Raw genomic sequence first — 24686 nt, 5'->3', positions numbered from 1 at the left:
GTTCTAATTACTTATTTTAAGCTCAACCCTGAAAACATGTGCAAGGGACTAAGTAAAGTTTATCCCTGTAGTTTTGATCTTTGAGTACAGCCAGATTATAATCCTGAATGATTTATATAGAAATAATTATTTCTTAAGGTCATAAAATATCTCTTTTGTTATGCATAAAGGTCAAGTATCTTATCCAATTGCAGAACCATTTTAGTTGATAAATCTATCAATTGACAATATTGTATCCAGTTTCCTGGTATATCAATGGGCATTAGGTAGACAATTTGTCCCCAATGCCAGGGGTTTTTCTTTGACATACCTCTTTAGCCTGTTTGTTTGTTTGTTTGTTTGTTTGGAGGCAGGCAGGGATGATGCTCTTCTATAGCTGCTTCAAGCTGAAATGGGGAGCAGGTGATCAGAGCCCAAGGAGGCCAAGAGGCTAGTCAAAAGTAAGGAGGGAACCCAGGCATTGGGGTATTTATCAAAAGCATGTGGTCATCTGATCTGACTGTAGAGACAGGGAAAAATTACACTTGGTTGAAGTGGTCCACATCGTATCAGCCTTCAGCAAGTCTAGAGCTCATCATCCTTTGGAGCAGATTGCAGCAATTGATGCTTGGGTGTGTCTGCCAGCCAAGTGGAAATCTGCTGAAGCAGATAGATTAGAGACAGAAGTTAAAATTTATGAGCTTATTTGGAGTCTTTGGACCCATGGTCTTAGTAATCGAGTAAGGCAGACCAGGAGAGAGAAAAACACCATCCTCAGAAATAGACAGGTGAGGAAAACTCAATTATCTGGAGCTAGTTTGACCTCTGTGAAGTGGATCCAATGACTTCTTTTGATCCTCTGAGGCTTATATGAATTCTTATTTTATAAAAGGACATAAAAGTTTTAGATATATTAGTATTATCAACCAGTACTGAAATTTAAATCATAGAAAAGTAGGTGCAGGTAATGGACATTGAGGCTCATACCTTTGAGTCCTAGCAAAATTATAGATTTGGGTTAAAAGGTATGTATAATTTTTTGTTTAGAGAGAGACAGGTACAGATTGGACAGAGATGTCTTTGGCCTGATGAGAAGTTTAAGTTTATATTTAGAAGACAACCAAGGAATATTTAAAATCCTGAGCTTGTGACCCAAGCAATATGAGAATTGTATTAGTTAAAATCTGAACTTTTAAAATCTTAATATAACAGTATCATAGAAGGGGAAAGTAATCTGAAGCATTTAAATCATTTATTTATGTCAAGAGACTTAGTATCTTTAAGGAAAGTAAGGCTTGATTTTTTTTTTTTTTTTATCTATAAAATGAGCTGGCAAGTTGGCCCTATCACCAGCATGTGGAGCCTGGGGCGGGGGAGGGGAGCAGCAGCAGTGGAGGAATGAACACCAGGACGAGACTGGACCTGCTGGGCATTGACATGAGGTGGTGCTTTCTTGACCTACTCCCTGTACAGATGGCTTGAGTGCTGGGCACCCTGCCCATGCTTGAGCCACTGACAGGAAGTGATTTTTTGCTGCCCTTAGTAAAGATGGCAGTGAGGTCATACAACCTGTCCTCTTTGACCTTAGCCAAGATGGCGTCTGCCCACTTGACTGCCCTCTGGCGTCTGATCACGTGTTCACCAGGGTGGTTTTTTTTTTTTTCCCCTCTTTTTTTTTCCAGGACAAACTGAACAGATAATAAACAGATAAACGCAAGCGTTTAAGAGTCCGTCAGAAATACATACAAGTAGCCACATCAATCATGTATTTTTACCCGCACATAAGAAATAGACTTTTTAAAAGAAAGATGGAGAAAATTTTTTCCAGGAAACTTTTACAGCTAATGTATTGGACCTTGGAGGCAGTGCTGTAGAGGAGATTGGGAAACAGAGTAGCAGTGTAGCCAGGTGGGAGAGAAACCCACCCCCACCCCCACCCCCAGGCCATGACAAGGCCGTGGTGGCTGCAGGAGGAGAAAACCAGGAAACAGAGACAAAGAGAAGGATGAGGCATTTAGGTGGTATGCACATTTTCCACAGTGAGGTAGAAGGTCCAACAGACTGTCCTCCAGTGTCCCAGAAGGTCAGTGAGGACCAATAATGGCTTAAGATAGTCAGGGGATCATCATAAAAGGCTATGGGCCATGGAGTGAGTGGCGGCAGCTGTGCCATATGCCGTTGCATAGGAACAGAGGCCGGAGGGCTGAAAGCCCGAGACACACCACGCCCAGTGCCAGGTCTTCCAGAAACCACTGTTGACAAGATGAATCTTCACTCAGGGTAGGTGGCCAGAAGGGAAGGAGGGAATCTTACCAATAGGGTGAAGAGTCAGCAGACGTGATGGTGTCAGACAGTACAGGGCCCTAGCATTTCTCGAACTGCCAGTGGGGGAGGAGAAATCGCCGGAGGAAACCTGCCGAGTCAGGCAGCACCAATGTAATGATACAGCATGGGGCCTTTGGTGGGTTTGGAGCCAAGGTGCCCCACAGCGGGTGAGAGACAGAGACACCATGCAGGCAGTGCTCAGTGAATAGTTTTATTTGGTGGGGGGAAGAAAGAGGGAAGGGGGAAAGATAGAAAGAGAAAGCGGGGTGAGGGTGCACACCTTGTGGGAATGGAAGGAAAGAGAGAGAGAAGAAGGGAGAGTTTTCTTTTTTAAAGGGGACTTTACATCAGGACACAGGGCTGATCCCCAAGGAGTGGGTCAGAATTCCAACAGCCTGTGTACATGGATGACTAAACACAGAAAAGTTCTTTTCAGGCAGGTTCTCTAGAGCTCTCATTTCAAAGCAGTCTTTCCAGTAGTTATAATGAACCATTGATGGAGGCCACCAGGCCAATTCCTGATGGCTTTCAGGTACTTTTCCTGTTATCTCAAAGGCAAGTACTTGGCTTTTTTTTTAATGGTGCTAATTTCCTTACCAACCGTAAACAATCTTTTTCTGTCCCTATCACAAGTTTTTTCTATTCCTTTTACTCTGGTTTTTGCCACCAGGTTTTACTGTAAATTGGGCTGAAAGAAACTAGCAATATCCATGCCACAATGTGAATGTTTTATTCCCTTGAACGTTTTCTAATAGATTGTCAACTTGAAATTTAGCCTTACACAAACTCCCAGGGCACGGGTAGAATGTAGAGTCCTTTGCCAGAATTTAAGCTCATGGCCCCTTGTCCAATTCCCAATAGAGTTCTCATTTCCATTTGAAACCTCTCGGGAACAGTTACTATCAGCATTTCTATTGTATTCTGGATTTCTGAGCTCCCTTCGTGACTTCCCACTAAACTCTGCTTACGGCATTCTGGAGTTCTCTAGCCTGTATCTCCAAACTCTTCCAAGTTTCAACAATAATCCAGTTCCATAAGGTGCCGAACAACACAATCAGGAGCAGCCACAGTAACAGTATCAATAATTTTCCATGTTAGTAAGTTTTCTGACAAAAAAAAAAAATGCTTTAGATAAACAACTTAAGTGGGATGGATTTATTTTTGCTAGAAGTTTCAGAGGTTTCAATCCATGGGCACTTGGTCCTTTGCTGTGAGGCAAAGCATAATGGCAGAGAGCTTGAGAGAGCAAAGCTGCTCATCTTATTGCAAATGGGAAATAGAGACAGCCAGAGAGCAAGGGTCTAGAGACAGGATATACCCCTCACTGACCTATTTCCTGTATTACCACATCCTAAGCCCATTCAGCTATGATGCATCAAGGAGTCATTGCATTGGTGAGATTATCATTCTTATGATCCAGCCACCTCTCAACAGGGCTACCAGCTGGGGACCAAGCCTTCAATACATGAACCTTTTAGGGACATTTTATATTCAAACCTCTCTGTCTGTCTCTTATAAAAAACAATTGTGCCAGGCGGTGGTGGCACACACCTTTAATCCCAGCACTTGGGAGGCAGAGCCAGGCAGATCCCTGTGAGCTCAAGGCCAGCCTGGGCTACCAAGTGAGTTCCAGGAAAAGGCGCAAAGCTACACAGAGAAACCCTGTCTCGGAAAAAAAAAAAAAAATTGTGATTGCATCTGGGGTTCACATGAATAATTCCAATAGCCTTACCATCCTGAGAGCATTATATAATCACATCTGCTAGATCATTTGGCTGTATAACATAGCATCCATAGGCTATGATCACTAATCAGACTACTACAGTCACTAATTGGTAAGTGCTCACAAAGCAGACCTGCTATATTGTTCTCATTTTTCTAAGAAATCTCACCAAGCTGTTCTCTTTTCACAGGCTGATGTCAGAGTTACTTCTTCCAAAGAGAATTGCAGCCCCCAAACTGAAGCTGCACGGCCCAAGGACACTGTAGACAATGCTGAAAGTCTGTACCAACAAGCCCAGATGGGAAGCTTGCCTGGGACTATTCCAGAAAGTTCTCCACCTCCAAGTAAAATAAATGGGAGCATAAATTTAGGTAACCTTTGCCTCTGTTCTTGTTGATCTTTACTAGACATCTGGTAGACCCCTAAATATATAGTATATGTATCTGATGGCCCATTGATCACTTCTTTGGGGTCTTAGTGTACTTTAAACACAAGGTTCTTATCTCTAAGATATTAGAATTTAGTCTTAGGCCTTTATCATGTGAGTGACTAATGTTAGCCATTCATCTTGTGGATGAAATAATTAAAGTCATCTTAAAACAACAACAGCAAGAGCCCTTGTTGAGAACTGAAAACAAATTTTAGGGGTAGAAATCACATGGCTTAAGGGAATGTAAGCCCCCACTGTGCTGTCGTCTTCCTAAAGGAGAGGTTTACATTTGGAAGAATAAATAAAATCTTCACTAAACTGCCCCCTCTCTTGCCCCATCCACAACCTGAGCAAATACACAGTAAAAACATAAAAGAGGTCATTACGATCTGGTGTGCTATTTAAAGCCTATTTGTGGCCCTTCTGATGCAATGCTGTGGTTTCCCTTCCTTTGAGCTCTTCCTTGCTGTTGAGTGATGACATCTTATTTATAGTTGGTCTGCCTTTGGAACAAAGTGAACAGCACAGATCTGGAGGGAAAGAACATTGCTTTAGTTCAGGGAAAACTTTTGTTCCATGGCCCTCTTGTTTTTTCTCTCACTACAAGTTAAGATTGGAAAATAGCTGGGATAAGGGCCAGAGTGCTGGCTTAGTGGTTATGAGCACTTATTGCTGATACAGAGGACCTGGGTTTATTCCCAGCACCCATATCAGGTAACTCACTAACACTTGTAACTCCATTTTCAGGAGATCTGGCTGATAGAATAATGTTTGCGTGTATGTGAGTACATGTGTGGGTACAGGTGCATGTGTGTGTATAGAGGCCTAAGGTTGGTATCTTCTTCAATTGATGCCTTCCTTATAGAGAGAGACAGAGTGCCTTGGGAAAGCCAGAACTTATTGTTTTAACTAGCCATCTTGGGAGACAGGAAGTCCCTGTCTCTGCTTCCTGCATGCTGGGATTGCAGGTGTAATATCACATTCACCCAGCTTTTATTCAGGTTCTTGGGGTACAAACTCCAGTCCTTATGCTTGTACAGCAAGTGTTTGCCTGGCTGCCAGACACCTTCCCAGGCCCTTTTCTATATTTGAAGACTTTGATGTATTCCCACCATTTCATTTCCCACACTGTTCCTCCATTTGGGGTGTTTTTCTCTAAAGTTACTAAGTTATTGAGCATCTCCTTTAGATGGTGGTTAAACTCAATTGTCAACTTGACAATGTCAACAAACCTAAGACATGCCTGAGACAGACACATCTCAGCTATGTCTGTGAGGATGATTTCAGAGCAGATGAACTGAGGAGGGGAGACCCACAATGGATGTGGGTGGCACCATTCAGTAAGCTGGGGTCCTAGACTGAAAGGAAAAGGGGAAGAATCCACCCGAGCACGTCTTGGTCAGTGCCGCAGACCAATCTGCTCCCAGTGTCTGCCTTCGTCTCTGAGATGACTGTGCTTCTCCCAACTGTGAGCCAAAGTAAAACCTCCCCTCCTGCCTTAAGTAGAATGAGTTGGAATGATTGACATTTCCAAAGAATCTCTGTCTAGGGTAGTTACTACATGTGAAGACAAATACTATTTAGTAGACTCACGAGACATTGGGTTGGAATGGTTCTATTCACTTCTTGATGTTAGTAACATCCTTTTGGAAACATTGGGGAGAGAGAGGGAGTACTTGTGGTTCAGCTACTCAAATAGCATAGTTAGGAGAGAAAATAGCAAGGATGAGAACTTGGTGTTGAAATTGGATTCAGTCCTAGTTACCACTCTAACTAGTCTCATCCCCTTGAGCAATTAACCTCTATCTGTGTGCCTATTGGTAAAATAGAGACAATAGCACCTCTCTCACAGATCCTTGTTTGAACTGAATGTTGTAGCTGGATGTTTTTACTCTTTGCTCTTTACTTTTTGGGGGCCCACCACCCAGCTCCCAAATGAATACACACACAGAGACTTATTATTACTTATAAATGCCTGGCCTTAGCTTGGCTTATTTCTAGCCAGCTTTTCTTAACTTATTATCCCACGTACCTTTTGACTCTGGGCTTTTATCTTTCTCTATTCTATATATCTTTCTTTACTTCTTACTCTGTGGCTTGCTGTGTGGCTGGCCCCTGACATCCTCCTCTCCTCCTTTTTTTATTCCTCAATCTTCTCTCCCCAGATTTCCCCTCCAATTTATTCTCTCAGCCTGCCAGCCCTGCCTATCCTTTCTCTTGCCTAACTATTGGCCATTCAGCTCTTTGTTAGCCTAATCAGGTGTTTTAGACAGGCAAAGTAGCACAGCTTCACAGAGTTAAACAAATGCAACATAAAAGAACACAACACATCTTTGCATCATTAAACAAATATTTCACAGCACAAACAAACATAACACATCTACAACTAATATTCCACAACAGAACATAATACAGAATATATAGTGCTTAGCGCAGTACAGGTAAATAAATAGTAGTTATTACTATGTTAAGTGCCCTTCCTGGTAAGTCCACTTTTTCAAAAATTTGTTTTCATTTTGGCTTTGAGATGGGGTCTCAAATAACCAGGGATGGCATGAAACTCCTGATTCTTCTGCCTCCACCTCCTAAGTTTTAGGCTTATGGGCATGTGTTCCCACTCTAGGAAAGGCCACCTTTTAACAATAATGATAATAAAATCACTCTGATTCCATGGAGAGATTTACCTGTGACCTTTACATTGGATTTTTGCTGTGTTACCAAGGTTCCAGTCTGCTTATATGTTTGAGCACTTTCTTTTTGTTGTTGTTGCTGTTTGTTTGTTTTGTCTTGTTTTGTTTTGTTTTTAGAGACAGGGTTTCTCTCTGTAACAGCCCTGACTGTCCTGGAACTCACAGAGATCAGCCTGCCTCTGCCACCCAAGTGCTGGAATTAAAGGTGTGTACCACCACCGCCTGGCTTGAATGCATTCTATAAGACTCAGCACAGAGCACTTTGCAGTGATAATGGGCTCCATTTCACACACTTACAAGGCTGAAGAGCCAGCACTGGAAAGCACTGAGCCGCCTGGCCCTGTACTGATGCCAGGTGATGTTCAGTCGAGCACCCTCTTGTGACAGGTGGACTAATGGTTTGAAATGAGAAACAGCTGGCCGGCATGCACGCCATCTCTGCATATGTTTTCAAACCACAGAAACTCATGAAAGTTGTCTTTGTAACCACGGAGTTTAGGAACAGCTGTGAAAGCCTCCATCCACTGAACACAGTGGACGTTTTGAAGAGAGCTCACTTCAGAGGGCTCTGCACAGTGTCATTTCTGACTGGGGAAGCAGAAGCCTCTTTGGGCTAACAAGCCTGCACCCTTTATTTTATGATCTAAAGGTGCAGAAGTGGCAGGTTCTGCTCATGGGTGATTTGCAATGAGGAGGCCTGTCTCAAGAGCACAGGGCATCAATCCACTCCTGTAACCGGCTCCAGGGTTCATCTTTAAAATCATTAGTAAGATCTTAGCTGATCTGGAGTTCTGGTCCTTTTCAAGGGCTCTTTCCACAAAGGCACGCTTTCCCTCTGTAGATTTAGCAGATGCTGAAACTGTATACCAGGGTTGCAGAATCAGACAGCCCTTGGCAACTTCACACTGTTTACCATTTGTATACAAAGCATAGAAACCAAACTGCAGCTCAGAAGAGTCACCAGAAGAATGTCTCCAGCCTCAGCTGCAGTTGAGCGTTGTAATTAGCGGAGCAAATCAGTGTCATCTGACCCGAGTGTATGAATGTTGTTACAACAAAGAGGCTGTACATAGCAGCGTGGGGACCGGACTTGATTCTGTTCACATGACACTCGCTACATCATGAATAGATGATGCTGATGTGTTTGTTCTGCAAAGACAGCAAAAGCTACAGAGCTTTATAGTGGAAACCAGATACTGGGGCTGTGGAGACAGGCATTACCAACCTGAGTTTAGGCCTTGGAATGCCCGCGGTGGAAGGGCAGAACCAGCTTCCCCAAATTCTCCTTTGACCTCTACACTCATGCAGTGACACACATGCACACATTAAATAAATAAATTAATAAATAAATAATAAATAAATAAGATAGAATTATTTAAAAAGAAACCAGATATTTAGACAAAAGTGTTGAGACAAGATTTGGTTCAGTGACTTACATAAGGTACTCATTGAGAGCTTTAAATTATTTACTTTGTGCATGTATGTGTGTGAGGATGGGGTGTGTGTGTGTGTGTGTGTGTGTGTGTGTGTGTGTGTGTGTGTGCTGTATACCCTAGACTGTGTGCAGGTGCACATGGAGCTAGAAAAAGATGTCCCGGTGTCCTGCTCTACCACTCTGCACCTTGTTTTCTTGGTGGACCTGCAACTGGACTGAAGGGCAGCAAGCCTCAGTGGTCCTCTTGGCTCTATCCCCTGTCCCCCTACAAGTGCTGGGGTTGTGGGCATGATAACTATGCCAGACATTTTACATGGGTGTTGAGGATTTGAACTTGGGTCCTTGTGATTTCACAATAAGCTCTCTTACCCACAGAGCTCTCTCTTCAGCCCCCATTTAGCACTGAGCAATAAACTTTTTATTCTTAAATTTCTTTTTCTTTATGCTTTTCCTTTTAGATGACACAGTGGCCAATGGAATAATCAATAAACCCCAACTCCTGGAAAGTCGGGAGCGACCAAAGTCATCAGACATCCTGGAAGAGTTAATTGTCCAAGGAATCATACAGAGCCGAAGCAAAGTATTTAGAAATGGAGAGTCATATGATGTCATGGCAAGTGATTTTGTAATTAACATTTGCTTATACTTAAAATTAGCAATAAAATATGATTGATCACAACTCATTATTTCCAGTATATAGGACCTATAGTATAAATGATAGCATTAGTCTAAGCCAGATTTTTCCTGTATAAATTTGCTTATTTCTCTGCACACTGTGATTCTCAGTGGATTCAGAATCACCCCAACCATTAATGATTAATGAAGCCAATAAAGCATTCTTCAGGCTTTACTAAATTTGGGCATAATAAGTCCCAGGAAATAATGACCTTTCATTCTCTCAGCAATTTTTATTAAGCATTGCCTTGTAGAATATAAAACTAAACTGTGATTTATCCAAAAGGAAAAACTGCCAATGCTCCAGCAGGTATGCCTACTTGCAACCATGAGGAAATCAGAAGGTTCCAGAAATTGCCATGCTGTTTCTTTTCTTTGTTGATTCATCTTCATCTTGTTTTATTTGTCATTGTTTGACATTAATGTGAAAAATATTTTTTCTCTGATATTTACTGGAAGTCTCCAGCTCTAAATTTTTACTTAAGTGAACTTGTGTGTGTGTGTGTGTGTGTGCACCCATGTGTGTACATGGCATACATGTGGAGCTCAGAGAACAAGTTCAGATGCCAGTCCTCCAATGCTTTCTGTCTCTACTTGAGATAGGGTCTCTCATTGGCCTGGAACTTGCCACATAGGCAGGCCCCCCAATCTCCAGGGATCCTCCTGTTTCCTACACCCATCTCATCACTGGGATTACAGATGTGTCCCACTGGGTCCAGCTTTTTACAAGAGTTTTAAGGATCCAAAATATCTCAGGTATTCACTCAGGCTGAACCATGTCTGTGGCCCTAAAATTTTTAATACGTTCTGTATAAAACTCTAAAGAGAACTAAGTATTTTGTTTGTTCCTTTGTTTTTAATTCAAGGCACCCAGTTAGCACTTGACACACAGACAAATGAGAGGTTAGATTAGGGGTGGAGGTAAGGAGCCTGAGGGAAAAGGAAAGGAAAAGCAGAAAGGTGAAAGCAGAGACCAGAAGTTTAGCCAAAGCTGCATAGAAAACAGTTGGTAGTGGTTACCGCAACATGGTCTGTAGGTCAATTCACTTAAGCTATGTTAAGCTTAAGCAGTTAGTGAATTGTATAGGGAAAACTCAAGGATTAAAACCAAAGTGACATTCTTTTTATTCTACAGAACGAAGTAGGGCCTACAGAAGGTATGTGCAGAGAGGAAAAGAGAATGCCAAACATTGAGACTACCATCAGACAGCCAACAATAAAAAAGGAATCATCTAACATCGTTTGATGGTTAATCTTAATTGTCAACTTGATGAGTTCTAGAATCACCTGAGAAACTAATCTTTGGACATGCCTGGGAGGGTGCATCTTGATTATGTCATTGGAGGTGGGAAGAACTGCCCCCTCTGGGTAGCACCATTCCCTGGGCTGGGATTCTAGACTAGAAGGAAAAGAAGTGAGCTGAACATAAGCATCCATCACTCTTTTCTTTTTGGCTGTGGATGCAGTGTGACCAGCTGCCTCACGTTCCTGCAGCTAAGGCTTTCTGCCATGATGGTCTGTACCTGGAACTGTGAGCCAACAAATCCTTCAGTCACGAAGTTCCTTACATCAGGGTATTTTATCACAGTCATGGAAAAGTCAAATGTCATTTGACATTCCCACAATATCACCACAATCCAACGGTTTGGATGATGATAAATATCTGGTTGTATTTAAAAATATGAGAAAAACAGCTCTGTAATAGGAAGGGGAGAGGCTATTTTTCTAGCTATAGGTGAGTCTCTGGGGACAGAAAGAAGAAAACGATGTCAAAAGATGGGAGAGCAATTCAAATGGAGGAAGACATATGGAAACACTCCGTTGCTAAGCGATGCCTCCTTAAAGGAGATGCAGTAACTCCTTGATGCTAACACCAGTGGGAATAAAATTACAGCTTACCTTAGTGAGCCAGTCACCAGAGGTGAATGAGTTCTGACTTCTAACAAGGGAGTTCACAGGATGATTAGCATAAGATATTGTGGAAGAGATCTATTCATGACAGCGGTAGGTGTGAATTTTGATATCATTAAGTGTATTAAAGGTAAATTCTGTTCTAATATAGGATATGATGGGAAGGACAGGACAGGAAAGGACAGGACAGAACAGGGAGCATGAATAGGACCTCTTCACAAGAATTTCATGTCACAGGCCACGGGTATACCACAATTCTTTTTCTCTCTATGGTGTTAGACCCACATGACCCAGTATAAGCCAGGCTTGCAATAGGCCAGAGCAGCAACACACAGCCCTGCTTGCTTTGTAACCCAATGTCCTGGGTTTTAACCTGACATTGGAGTAAGTCACTTAGGAAGATTCCAAAACTCCCAGGACCCCGATCCCACCTTGGACTAGTGCCTGAGCATCAGGTTTGGCTTTCATGCTTTCATAATCTTCTAGATGACTCTGTGGGTAGCCCAGTCTGAGACCCACCCCTCTGACCACACACCTGCACACGAAGCCGAGTTCATTATCAGGTGGGAAGGGCTGAAGTATTTGTAATTGTAGTCCACACTCCTTTCTTGTAAAAGAGAATTCTGAAATAGTCTGGAAAATACATTTTCACGAAAAGAGACCAAGATTGTCCCCAGAAAGCCTCTGGAATAAGGAGGAATTTTGGGGTGCTGGGGTCACAGATGAAGCCTCTTCCAGCTCACATGAGCTTGAGTGTGTAACACAGCACACGCCTTAGATATTTGGGGGAAATTTGGGGACGAATATAAAAAGATCACAGTTAAAACTGAAGGGTGGGTGGGGGTCATAAAAAGTCTGAGAAGTTACACTGTTAACGCTTTGAAGCAGTTGTTATTTCTGGAACGCTTCATAATTGACTGAAAATCGAACCAAGGAATCAAGGGAAATACAAAGGAAATGCCAGCAGTTATCATGGTGTGAGGCATCCAGTCAAATGTTCCAAAGTGTTCCTTCCCTGCTCTAGGGAATTCCGGCTTTGTTTGCTTTTGTTTTCTGAGGCAGAGTCTTGCTATGCAGCCTAATTGCTGTCAGACTCTCTGCCACCCTCCTGGCTCAGCTGACCAAGTGTTAGGATTACAGTTGTGTGCCACCGTGCCTAGCTGGAAAAAAATTAAATAAGTGCTATGGGGGAGCTAGAATAAGTGTGAGAATACCTTAAAAATAAGACTTATGGTGTGGGGCAGTGCCATTCACAAGCACAGAGGAACTCTGGACATAAATCTGGCCTCTTCCTGACCTCTTCTTATCCTTCACTGTGGTTTCCCTTGAAGTACAACACAGAACGCTAAAAGTGAGGCGCCGTCACTCTTCTAAACCGGGGCGTCTTAGGAAACCAGTCCTCCCCACTTGTCCATGGCATCCCTGTGCCCACCACAGCACCCCTTTCATCTTTTTGCCCCATTTTTATCACTTATGTAGTCCTCTCTGGATAAACAGTTCTCAAGAATGTTTGTGCTTTGAACGGAAGTCCCCTGAAAAGGCCACACCTGCTTATGTTGAAGAGTCTGCGTTCTGACTGACTAGAACATGGTGAGTGTGGAGAGTTGGAATGCTGCAGATTGAGAGCCTGTCTTTAGTCCTCTTCATAACCATTGATGGCTCCCCGTCTGTCTCTGACCTGGCATCCCCTTCACTCTTAGACGAACCCTTGGAAGGCATCACTAAGTCTGACACATTAGGCTCCCCCAGTCCAGAAGCTAAGAGTGTCATCAGATAGCGTCTAAACCGGCACCACGGATTTCCCTGCTTTGCTGGGCAGTGCATTTGGTAAATGCATTGACTGTCTTTGTTCTGCTATCATAGGAGTTGATGTAAGCACTTTCATGAGACAATGCATCATTCAGTGCACCCTGAATGCATGTGCCCAGGCCATGGACATTCATATTTTGCTCAGCATAAACTAGGCTTCATTCCCATTGGGGCAAAAGTTATAATAGAAGATTCTGTTCTTACATAAGAGTTAAAATGGTATGAAATAAATATTAAGAAGGAGTTGGGGAGATGCCTCAGCAGGTGAGTGCTTACTGGGCAAGCATGAAGACCTGTGTTCAAATCCCCAGCACCCACGTAAAAAGCCAGGCATGGTGGCTCAGGACTGCAACCCAGTTTTTGGGAGACAGAAATAGGCAAATCCCTGGAGATGATTGATTAGCTGGACTTGAAGAATTGGTGAGCTCCATGTGTGCCAGCTAGTTTTATGTCAACTTGACACAAGCTAAAGTCATCTGAAGTTAGGGAACTTCAATTAAGAAAGTGCCTCCATGACATTAGGCTATAGGGCATTTTCTCAGTTAGTGGCTGATGGAAGAGGGCCCATGGTAGGTGGTTCCAACCCCAGTCTGGTGGTCCTGGTTTCTATAAGAAAGCAAGCTGAGCAAGACATGAGGAGCAAGCCAGTAAGCAGCACTCCTCCATTGCCTCTGCATCAGCTCCTGTTTCCAGGTTCCTGCCCTTATTGAGTTCCTGTCCTGACTTCCTTCAATGATGAACAGTGCTGTGGAAGTGTAAGCAGAATAAACCCTTTCTTCCCCAAGTAGCCTTCCATTACGGTGTTTCATCACAGCAATAGTAATACTAACACACTCTGTCTCAAAAAATAAGATTGAAAGCAATAGAGGAAGGCACTCAACATCGACCACTAGCCTCCATATGTGCACACACACATATGCATGCATACCTGCACAAAATGTGTGCACATACACAAACACAATTACATACATATGGAGAGGGGTGTTATTGCCTCCAGGGGGCTGTCGTCCCAAACTCACGTCCCTGCACCTCTTAGCATACCCTGGCTTCTTTCCACAAACGAGGCGAATTCTTTACTAACTCTTCCTGTCTGGTCCAAGTTTATTGTCATCTCTGTTTCTGAACTGGGTCACCTTCGGTGTGGATAAGGAGTCCACATTGCAGCAGGGTCTCCAATATTATTTGCTGAGCCTTATAGAGAGGAAAAGGAGGAAGCTGGGTGAGTTAGGACTCAAAAATATCAGTCAGTCAATGGTCAGAGTGACCACCCTCACCGAGGCCTGCAGGCCAAAGAACGGGAATGACCAGATCGGCTGCAGGGAGCTTTGATCTCTTCTGTGCACAAGACTCCCTCAGGGAGCATAACCAAGGTGGGCTCATTTGTAGGTGAAGAGATAATTAGGACAGCTCTAAGGAACATGCATCGGATGTAAGGCAGGCCTGTGCATGTCAGCTTGGCCAAAATGCAGCTCAAATCTTCGCCCTAAATGTTGTGCTCGGGACTGTCCGTTCTCTGATACTGTTCCCAAAGAAAGCAACTAAACTGGTAGCATTGCTAGACTCCTGAGGCTTGGGGTCTAGACATCTCCGTGTATAATGTGAGCATTGTTATCACTGGTAAGGGCCACCATTTCATAGATTCTGCCTACCTGAACTTCATTTGTAAAGAATACAGATCTGTTTATAGGGGTCTTTGAATTTTGCTTTCTGTCTGTCTGTTTTAAAGCAAGGTTTCATGTCACCCAGGCTGGCCTTGAACTCACTATGTAGCCAAGGATGGTCTTGCCTGCTTTACACGGTACTGGAGATTAAAACAGATCTTCATTCAGGCTAGGCAAGCTCTCTACAAACTGCACCCAAAGCCAGATCATTATGGTGGTGGTTTTAGCATAGCATTCAAACTCAAGAAAGGACAAGGGCCGCAGAGATAAGAGTCCACGTTCCAAAGGGTGACAGAAGGTAAATCCACAGGCATTATTTAGGGATAAGTCAAGGGAAACATCTTCCCCAATTAGAAAACCCAAACTGCTCTCAGAGCTCTTTACTGGCCTCATGATTTCTGTTAAGGTTTAGTGTAAATGGAGGCAGAACTTTGGTCCAGTATGCCTGATTATACCTGGCGGCCACTTCCCAAATTACCACAGAGAGGCTTATATTAATTATAAATGTTTGGCCGATGGCTCAGGCTTATTACTAACTAGCTCTTACATTTAATTTAACCCATTTTTATTCATCTACATACTGCCACATGGCCATGGCTTTACCAGTCCTCTGGCATCTTGCTTTTTGGGCAGCTTGCAGCGTCTGTCTCGACCCCCTCCCCACCCCCACTTCCATCCTTCCTCTTAGTCCTAGTTTGATTTTTCCACCTAACCTTACCCTATCTTGCCATAGACCAAAACAACTTTATTGTCAACCAATGAGAGAAATACATATTTGCAATGTACAGAAGGACCATCCCACATCAGTTCAGACTGCTTTGTGATGTCTGGTGTGCCAGTCCCTCGTTGGTTCTTGGATTGCCATTTTCTTTTAGTTTTCTGTGAGTGAACATCCCTAAAAATGTTTACATATTAATTTCAAAGAATCTCAAGTTGAGCCTCCATAGCAAGTATGTCCCTCTTTCTAGCAAGTGGCTTTTGCCAGAAGGAAGCTTAAGAACCAAATGTCATAAAATTGATATAATGACTGAGGGAACTTGCTTTAATGAGTAGCTCGGTTCCCATAGTGGAAAACCTCATACTACATAAACATCCAGTGGTTATAAAGAGCAACAATCTCAATGAGGGTTTTCCTTTTTAAAGACTTTCTGAGATGGGGCTGGAAGGATGGTTCATTGGTTGAGAGAACTGGCTGTTCTTCCACAAGTGCTGGGTTTGATTGCTAGTACCAATGGCTCATAGCCATAGCCATTTTTAACTCTAATTCCAGGAGACCCAGTGCCCTCTTCTAGTCTTTTAGGGCACAACATGCACGTGGCACACAAATATACACACAGACAAAACACCCATAATAAAATGAAAAAGACTTTAAGGACTTTCTGAGGATCCTAGATCTCAAAGATAGAAACAGCAACCCTCTCTCCTGTCATCACTGTGTAGTTAAGAGAACTGCATTCCAAAAGAATGTCACCTCAGACACACAGTGGTTGTTAGGAAGAGAGCGCACTGCTTCATCACTTCCTCTTCCAGTGTCTCATCTACTCCTGGCACCCTTCCTGTCTGCACAGGCCATTGTGACAATTCTGTGGGCCATTGTGATGTAATGGGTTGCCCCTGAAAGCAGGCCCCGGTTTCCGGAGAAGCAGTTGCCCTTCCCAAGTGGGCATCGCAGGCTTTCTTCTCCCTTGAAAACAAGAACAAAACCGGATCCTGTGAAAAAGGATCGCTAAGTCTGTGTTGCTGATGAGGACGTCAGACTCACAGAGTGTGCGAGCAGCTCGTGGGAAGTCACTTGTGGGATCGGAGGGCAGGTCTGGGTCCCGTCATTGGCCTGTCTCTTCTGTTAAATGCCTGTTCTTGTCTCCCTGGTTTATTTTCCTTACTTTGAAGAGTCGGTCTTTGGGAAATTATAATAAATATTGATAGCTCCCTGTTTTTAAAGAGAAATCTCTAGAGAGATTATCCAGAACAGTATATTGGTTCATTTTATAGTGAAGACTTAGAGTTTATTGAAAACTTCCTGCAGTCGTAATAAATCTATGTATGCTGACCTAGAGAGATGTCCATATTAAGTGAAGGATGTAAACGTGGGCAGTGTGTATGGCACAATCATATTTAGATCTTATTTAGTATTGCAGATGCCACACATCTGTATATGTATGTATATATGTATATGGACATTCATTACAGAGAATATCTGGAAAGCTCCACAAACTCTTTAAAAAGGTCCCTGCTAAGGGGCTAGGGAGATGGCTTCATAGGGAAAACAATCCCTGGGGACCCGAGTTTGGCTCCCCAGGGCCCACATAAAGGAGGATGTGGTCACTCATGTGTATATACTCCCAGCTCTCCTAGATGGAAGGTGGAGACAGACAGGTCCCCTGAATCTCTTGGGCTAGCAACCCTGCATATGCAACAGTGAATAAGTGACCCTGTCTAAGGTGAAAGCTAGGCTGGCCATCTGAGGTTGCCCTCAGACCTTCATCAGAGTATCATAGCATGGGCATACCTGCACTAACACACACAGATTTATAAGATAGGTTCCTACTGAGGGGTATGGTTGGAGTGATTAAGTAGAGGGTTAAGAGGGTGTTTGTATATTGTTTTAATTGTCCATTGTAAATGCATACTGTAAACTGTATTTTTAGAAGAGAATACAAGTTAAAACTTTGTAGCCCTTTACTGTAATTTTACTTTTTGTAACTAGATGCATAACTAGAAAGTCATTATCACTTTTCTGAACTGCTGAAAGAGTGGTCATTCATATAGAATGGGAAATTTTTACTGTTGTCATGAAAATATTTGTCAAATACCAGTAGCAAAGTCTAGCACAGAGTTGTTGCTCAATAACAATTAATAATCTCTCTCCATCATTAGACTAAAAAGTAAGAAAAGCTAGTCTCTGTCCAAGTGAAAACAATTGGTTACACACAGAATATTATGAAATCAATTGCTGTCATTGAAGATTATAGGTCAATCGACTAAAGTTAAACTCTGAATTTCTCACATTGAGCTAGACTTTCACACACACACAAATAACAATAATTATAAATGTAATTCTGCTCTTACAGATTTCAAGTTTCTATTGCATTCATCTGCCACTAGAAAGCTTAGATTCTGAAATTTGCATTTTAAACTGCTCTTCTCACCTGTTCCTCTCCTGGGCCACGGAAATAATTGCTTCTCCATTAAAAGCAAAATGTCTTCCTCCAGGTGGACACTACTGAAAAGCCACTGAGAAAGCCACCGGCCAGACTGAAAAAGCTTAAGGTGAAAAAGGAGGTAAAAGATTTCACAATCCAAGACATAGAAGAAAAGATGCAGGCGGCCGAGGAACGCCGAAAGGTTAGAGCTGGGGTTGCTAGTCTGGCCTGAGCCAGGGATGCTAGTCTGAGGGCCTGAGCCGGGCATGCTAGTCTGAGGGCCTGAGCCAGGGATGCTAGTCTGAGGGCCTGAGCCGGGGATGCTAGTCTGAGGGCCTGAGCCGGGGATGCTAGTCTGAGGGGGTGAGCTGCGGATGCTAGTCTGAGGGCCTGAGCCGGGGATGCTAGTCTGAGGGCCTGAGCTGTGGATGCTAGTCTGAGGGCCTGAGCCGGGGATGCTAGTCTGAGGGCCTGAGCTGCGGATGCTAGTCTGAGGGCCTGAGCTGCGGATGCTAGTCTGAGGGCCTGAGCCGGGATGCTAGTCTGAGGGTCTGAGCTGCGGATACTAGTCTGAGGGATGACTGCCTGCTGAAATGAGCTGCTGCCGGACCTTGCCAATCAGCAGCCTCGAGACAAAATGAGTGCACTGATCCACTGCATCTCAGTGAGCTGAGTGCTTCTTGTGCTGTACACTTTGTTACTAGTTTTTTCTCAAAACTTACTTTTGTGTTGTGCAGGAATGAAGCAGCACCGTGAACTCAGTTGGAATTTGTTATTTCAGCTATATGGTCTAAATGAATACTATTCAACTCTCTGAATTAAGTCAAGTTTGGGGGAAATTTCCACTGGGGTGAAAGGGAGGACGACAAGCAGGGTAGGGATGGGTACTGAGCTGAGAGTGGGTTCTAAAGACCGTCAGATCAGCTCCTGCCTGCACTTTTTTTTTTTTTTTTAAGAAAAGCCCTTTACAGTCCAGGTCTTTTATTTCCTTTTGTACATTAGGCCATGAATTCGTATGGAATGGGCTCCAGCAGCTCAGGCTCCTTCCCGTTAGTCCTCACAAAGTGTGCTTCTCCAGGTGGGGCGGGCTGGCGCTTCCGCTGCACCCAGGTGCCCTTCTCCTTGGCTTCCTTTTTCTTCTGGTCGTTCTCCTTCACCCGCTTCAGGAAGCTGTCTCGGCTCTTAGAGTGCTTGATGTGCTCAGTCCGCACAGTAATTCTCTTGGCAAGAATCTTGCCCTTAACTTGCTTGTTTACAATGATGCCCAGGGCATGCTGGGGGACATTGTAGACTCTTCCGGTTTTGCCATGGTAACACTTATGAGGCATTCCTTTTTGAACAGTGCCCATTCCCTTGATGTCTACAATATCACCTTTTTTGTTGATTCGCATGTAAGTAGCTAAAGGAACAACTCCATGTTCCCTAAAAGGCCTGGAGAACATATAGCGGGTCCCCCTCCTCTTTCCCTTTGTGTTCGTCATTTCGGCGAGTTACCGGAAGATGGCTGCCACCGCTCCTGCCTGCACTTTTAAGCACTAGAGCCCACAACCCAAAACCTGTTGTTAGGGATACGGTGTTGGTCTAGTCTCCTTCATTTTGCCTCCCTTTGGTAGCCTTGGGTGCAAGGACTAGACTATAAACTCCATGAGGGTAGGCCTTACGTTTGTCTCTTTCAACATGGTTCCCAAACGATCATCGGTTCCCAGACTAAGTAGTTATAGAAAAAGTGAAAGTGATCGTGACAAGCAAGATGAACGAGAACGTGAAGGAAATCACACCGCCAGGGCTCTTTTTCATTCTTTAGTATTACTTTTCAGACAAAAAATGAGGAAATAAGAAAACGGCTACGGAGTGACCGACTTCCGCCCACCGCTAACTCTTCAGATGCAGCTGAACCAGGAAGGGTGGAGGCTCTGTTTGCAAAAGGTCTCCCAGCTGTGAGCACCCCTGCTTTGCAGAGGTCCTACGTGCAGGAAGGAGAGCCACTAAAAAGGAAGAAGGGTGAAAGTGATGTGGCCCCGATGATTAGGAACGACACCTGCGCAGGTTTGGGGATTGTGGAGTCAGACATGTATTACAACCAAGAGGATGACATATTCTAATACTCCGTTTTCAAAAGGAATCTCACAAAGTGGTCCATTCTCTCGTGGTGGCCTTTAAAAAGTGACTGGGCTCTACAGTTGACACTTCTGCCCGGGGTGGGGGTGGGGGGGTGGGGGATTAAGGATGATTGATTGTATGAGCAGCAAGGGATGAATTTTAGTTGAGTGAATTAAAGGCTATTCTTACCAAGGAGGGGTGGGGAGTCCCAAGGCTGGCGTTCTCCTAGAGAGTGGCTTCCAGTATTAGGTAGAGGTCTTAGATTCAGAAGTTCCTGCCAGCTCCCATGATGATGCTCGTGCCAAACGAAATTCTCCCCTTTCATTTCTAACCTTGGCTGCACCCACGGATGAATCCTTCATGACAAGTTGCATAGATGAATGTTATATATTTTAATAATCTGTGTGTTTCTTACGTTTTAATTCTTCGCTGTCAAAAAAAATAAAGCAGTATCTTGAAGTTGGCTTAGTTACAATTTTATCTGTATAATTTAAGTCATCTATATCCAGTGGTCAAAGTAATGTCAGGTGTGAAGAGTGAGGATCGTGTTCTGTGGGAGAGCACTCAGATATCATGTCAGCTGCCCCGGCTTCCACCCTTACCACCGAAAACAAAACAACAGAGAACTGTGTAAAGCATCATGCGCTTTTTGTGTTGAAGAAGAAAAACTCTGATTGGGATGGAGGAGGAGGAGCTAAGGGGACTGAGCGTCAGCCCTGTGGGTTCTCTGAGTTCCAGAGTTTGCTTCTCCCACCTTTCTGGGATTATTTCTTTGTTCTCTGTTCCTTTTACCACCAGTCAAGAGTTGGGTCTGCTGAACTTACATTCTGAAGATCTCATCCATTTGTTTTCACATTTTTCTCCTGCCCCTACCTACCTTAGACTACCTTATCCATCATCATTCAACAGTTTTTCTCAACCTCTATACAACTGAGGTCTGTTTAAGACCTTTGCTCCACCCTGCCTGGCCCCTGCATCTGAGTTGTCAAAATGAAAATACGTGTTGCCTGTGTCTGTGGCTCAGCTGGATATTGAGGTTCACTGCTAACTGGAACACCAATGGTTTGATTCTTCTCTTTGCTGGGGTTGTAGATCAGTTTATAGAGTGCTTGCCTTGTTTGCACAAAGCCAGGGTTCCATTCCCAGCACTATATCAACTGGGTAATGCATGCCTATGATCTGAGCACGTGGGCAGTGGAAACAGGAGAATCAGAAGTTTGTGATCGACTTCAGCTACAAAATAAATTCAAGGCCAGCCTGGGCTACATGAAACTGTCAGACAAACAGGCTCTGAGTTGCTGTAAGGAACTTAGATTTTATAGTTCACCAAAATTGGACTTTTCCTGGTTCCTTGGAATTGGCGTGTACACACACACACACACACACACACGAGAGAGAGAGAGAGAGAGAGAGAGAGAGAGAGAGAGAGAGAGAGAGAGAGAGAGTAGCCTATTGGTATTTGCATATGCCGTGTCCTGTTTTCTCTCTCCCTTTATGGCTATTGATAAATGCCTTCTGGTTTCTCTGGTGTCTTCTCAGAAGTCACTTCCTCAACCCCTGCTCAGTTCATGACCTTCTCTCCTGTCTCTCACCGTTGCACATATCGCTCTGTGTAGGACTGTCTGACACATGTCCTTGACATTAGATTATTTTCAGTTCCTGCAGGGCAGAACAGTAACTGTCCTGTGACAGTGGTTCTGTCTTTTGTATCTTGGAGAGCTAGTTGTACAAAGTGAGTGAAGTGTAAACATTGTTTAGTGCCAGTACATCTTCGAGAATCAGGAGTGACCTTTCCCACTGGGATCCAGTAGCTGGGAACAGTCCTTATTTGACCTGGGGAATACTTAAGCTACTTAAGCATCTCCGGTTTGACTGCCCTTTGGGATTTTGCAGAAGGGCACTTTGGGTCTCTCTTTGTTCAAGAACTTAGACATCCTCAGGCCACTGAGGCAAGAAAGTCATTGTGGAATCAATACCCATTAAAGTCAGTATCTACTCTTAGCGTGACTTTGGAAAGGCTCTGTGTCTCTATCTTGTCTGATCATTGCAGATAATCTCTATTAGAGCGATGTACCAAATGAAATCATGTATTAAAAATGTAGTGCAAACTGAAGTATGCCTCAATATTTATGGAACATCATTTAAATAAAGCAACATGTGAGCAACACAATGTTCTATTATCCATCCTAAGATTCTTCTGAGAGGGTGTTCCCATAGTGACAAGTGTCAGTCTCACAAAATGTAGAGTAGCTAAGACAATTACACAAGGAGACAGGACAAACTGAGTATCGCTCTCATGTCTGAATAATTTTCAGTCATCACAAAAATACATTCAGTCAAGCATACAGTACCTGCAAAATTAAATTCACAAATTTCATAAACATTGAAATAATAATTTTTCCTGAACTCTTGTGCTCTGGTTCACAATTCTTAAAGTGGTATGAACAGCATGTTTGTTGAATTAAAGTATGACAATGATTCCTCTGTACCTCTGAATATTTCATTCAAGGATTCAACTACCTGTGGGGAGAAAATATCCCTAAAACCTATAGCATCTGGGCTGAGAATATATGTCCATTCTTCTTGCCATTGTTCCCTAAACTATCCAGTATGATAGATGTCTCTGTGGCATCTACATGGAATTAGTTGCCATAAGTAATCTAGAGATGTTTTAATGCATGCAGGGGTGTTCATCAAGCATACACCATCTTACTCGAAGGATAAAGCATCCTTAAATTTCAAGGCCCATGGGTGGCTCTGGAAGCAGCCCTCCCATGGATACAGCGGGTTGACAATGTATGTAGATGTGAACATTATCATTGGCACCTTAGTTTGAAACACCCTCTACTTATGTAGAGTTTAACATGCAAAAGAGGAGCAGAAGCACTTCTTAGTGGGAACTGGGAAAGGCATGTGGACTCTGTATCACAGTGAAGAATCCTGAATAATAACTGCATATCTTCTTATGGGTACCATTCACATCAGCAGAATGAGAGGAAGGTGATTAGAAAATCTAACAGCAAAGTATTCTTAATGAAGCTATCTGTAAACGTTTCAGGTAAGTACACTATTTAGGATATAGATGCACCAGTCTTAAGACCCTAAAGTGGACCATTATTAGGAAAAAAAAAAACACGAGATTTTTTTTCCGTCTTTTCCTTATTGTCGACTGCTCACTAAAGCTTATGTTTAAATCAATGACTCTTGAGACTCTTGTAGGCTGGTACCCTACAGCAACTGCAGCCAGAGAGGCAGGTAAGCTAGCTACAGATCTTCAGCTCTCCCTCAGCCCCCTAGCTCTTATCCCAAGCTCTATAGCTTCCCCTTCCTCTCTCTCCCATCTCCAGTCCCAGTCCATGGCACAGATCTGTAGTGGGCAGCCATTCCAGCTTTGATCTGGAAGTTCCAACCCCCATTGAGGCTTCTGTAACTGTCATGCCTACAAGGCGGGGCCGGGAGAGGACCCTGAAGACCCAAGATCTGGATGCACGGCTCTCTTGGTTCCTGGACCCAGGACGCTGAAGGTAGACTGTACAGAGTTCTCCGGAGAACACTGCCAGACTGCGCTACACCTTTCCCAGACCCTGCAACCTATCTCTTCACTTATAAGTTACCCCACAAAATAAACCTCCCTTTTAACTACATGGAGTGGCCTTAATAATTTCACCAATACAGATCTTCCCTCCAAACTTCTCCCCTCCTCCCCATTGCTTTATCTTTGCCCCCCCCCTCCCAATTCCAGTAGCCATTCTGGCCAGCGAAGCAGGGAGGCTAACTACAGATCTTCACTCTCCCACCTCTCCTCCAAATCCAATCCCCAGTCTCATCCCCAGCTCTGTAGCAGACTGCCTGCTGTGACCTCTCCTCACTCTCACTCCTCACTCTCTGCCCCAGGGGACTAAGCAGATCCTGGTGAAACACCCTACTTTCCTCCCTCCTGTGGACTCCCTGGGTGCTCCCCTCATAGGCCATCCCCATTCTTACCTGTCAACTCTCGACCTAGAAACACATTTTACTTGAAACCCCAGCGGACGTACCAATCAGGATCCTGGAATAATGTCCTACCAGGCGTCACACAGCACCACACTCTCCTAAGAACAGAGAGGGCAACAGAACTAAGGAACAAAACACCCACCCAGCAAAGACAAGACCAGATATCAGCACCTAGAATCACAATCTTCCCAAATGCAGATGCCTAGATGCCAGCATAAAAACATAATCAACAACAGCCAGGACAATGTGCCTCCACAGAGTCCAGCAACCTTACCACAGCAGGCCCGAAGTATTGCGACAGAGCTGAAGCACAAGAAAAGGCCTTAAAACAGCCTTTATGAGTATGATAGAAGCCCTTAAAGAGGAAATGAAAAGCCCCCTTAAAGAAATCTATAAAAACACAAACAGTGGAAAGAGATGAATAAAACAGTTCAAGACCTGAAAGTGGAAATGGAATCAATAAAGAAAACCCAAACTGAGGGAAATCTGCAAATGAAAAATTTAGGAACTTGAATAGGAACCCCCAATGCATGTATCCATCACCAACATAATACAAGAGATGGAAGAGAGAATCTCAGGCATTGAAGATATGATAGAATAAATGAATACCTAGGTCTAAGAAAATGTTAAATTAAAAAAAAATCATACCACAAAACATCCAGGAAGTCTGGGACACTATGAAAAGAACAAAACTAAAAAGAGTAGGAATAGAGGAAGGAGAAGAAACCCAGGTCATGGGCACAGGAAATATTTTCAACAAAATCATAGAAGAAAACTTCCTTATGCCTATCAAGGTACAAGAAGCAAACAGA

The 24686-nt window shown here is 43.6% G+C and overlaps 2 protein-coding genes and 1 long non-coding RNA gene across 5 annotated transcripts in view; 1 reads left to right on the top strand and 2 right to left on the bottom strand.

The window, feature by feature from the left end:
- The window catches only part of Stmnd1 (stathmin domain containing 1), a 29879-nt gene extending 9539 nt beyond the window's left edge, over nt 1-20340 (top strand). Inside the window, exons 1-5 of one of the 3 annotated variants that reach the window (XM_059263060.1) lie at nt 2178-2259; nt 4218-4398; nt 9041-9195; nt 17852-17983; nt 19599-20340. In XM_059263060.1, coding sequence (XP_059119043.1) covers nt 4326-4398; nt 9041-9195; nt 17852-17983; nt 19599-19883 — 645 coding nt within the window. In that variant the 5' untranslated portion in view covers nt 2178-2259; nt 4218-4325 and the 3' untranslated portion in view covers nt 19884-20340. Of the gene's footprint in view, nt 1-2177; nt 2260-4217; nt 4399-9040; nt 9196-15713; nt 16450-17851; nt 17984-19598 lie in introns of those variants that run through there. The other 2 variants (XM_059263059.1, XR_009379282.1) reach the window with 2 other exon arrangements.
- LOC131911101 (uncharacterized) lies at nt 4833-11954 on the bottom strand. The gene is made up of 2 exons (XR_009379284.1): nt 11704-11954; nt 4833-4987 (listed from the first exon to the last, which is right to left on the bottom strand). It is a non-coding gene; the product is annotated as an uncharacterized LOC131911101 (long non-coding RNA).
- LOC131911098 (large ribosomal subunit protein eL21-like) lies at nt 18510-19425 on the bottom strand. Its single transcript, XM_059263061.1, has one exon. The coding sequence runs from the start codon at nt 19260-19262 to the stop codon at nt 18780-18782; it is 483 nt and encodes a 160-aa protein (XP_059119044.1). The 5' UTR covers nt 19263-19425; the 3' UTR covers nt 18510-18779.
- Nucleotides 20341-24686: the final 4346 nt, after the last annotated feature.

Source organism: Peromyscus eremicus, chromosome 5 (genome assembly GCF_949786415.1).
Source record: "Peromyscus eremicus chromosome 5, PerEre_H2_v1, whole genome shotgun sequence".
In the NCBI taxonomy this organism is placed as follows: Eukaryota; Metazoa; Chordata; class Mammalia; order Rodentia; family Cricetidae; genus Peromyscus; species Peromyscus eremicus.
The sequence above is the reverse complement of the archived record's forward strand: the minus strand, read 5'-3'. Positions and strand labels throughout refer to the sequence as shown.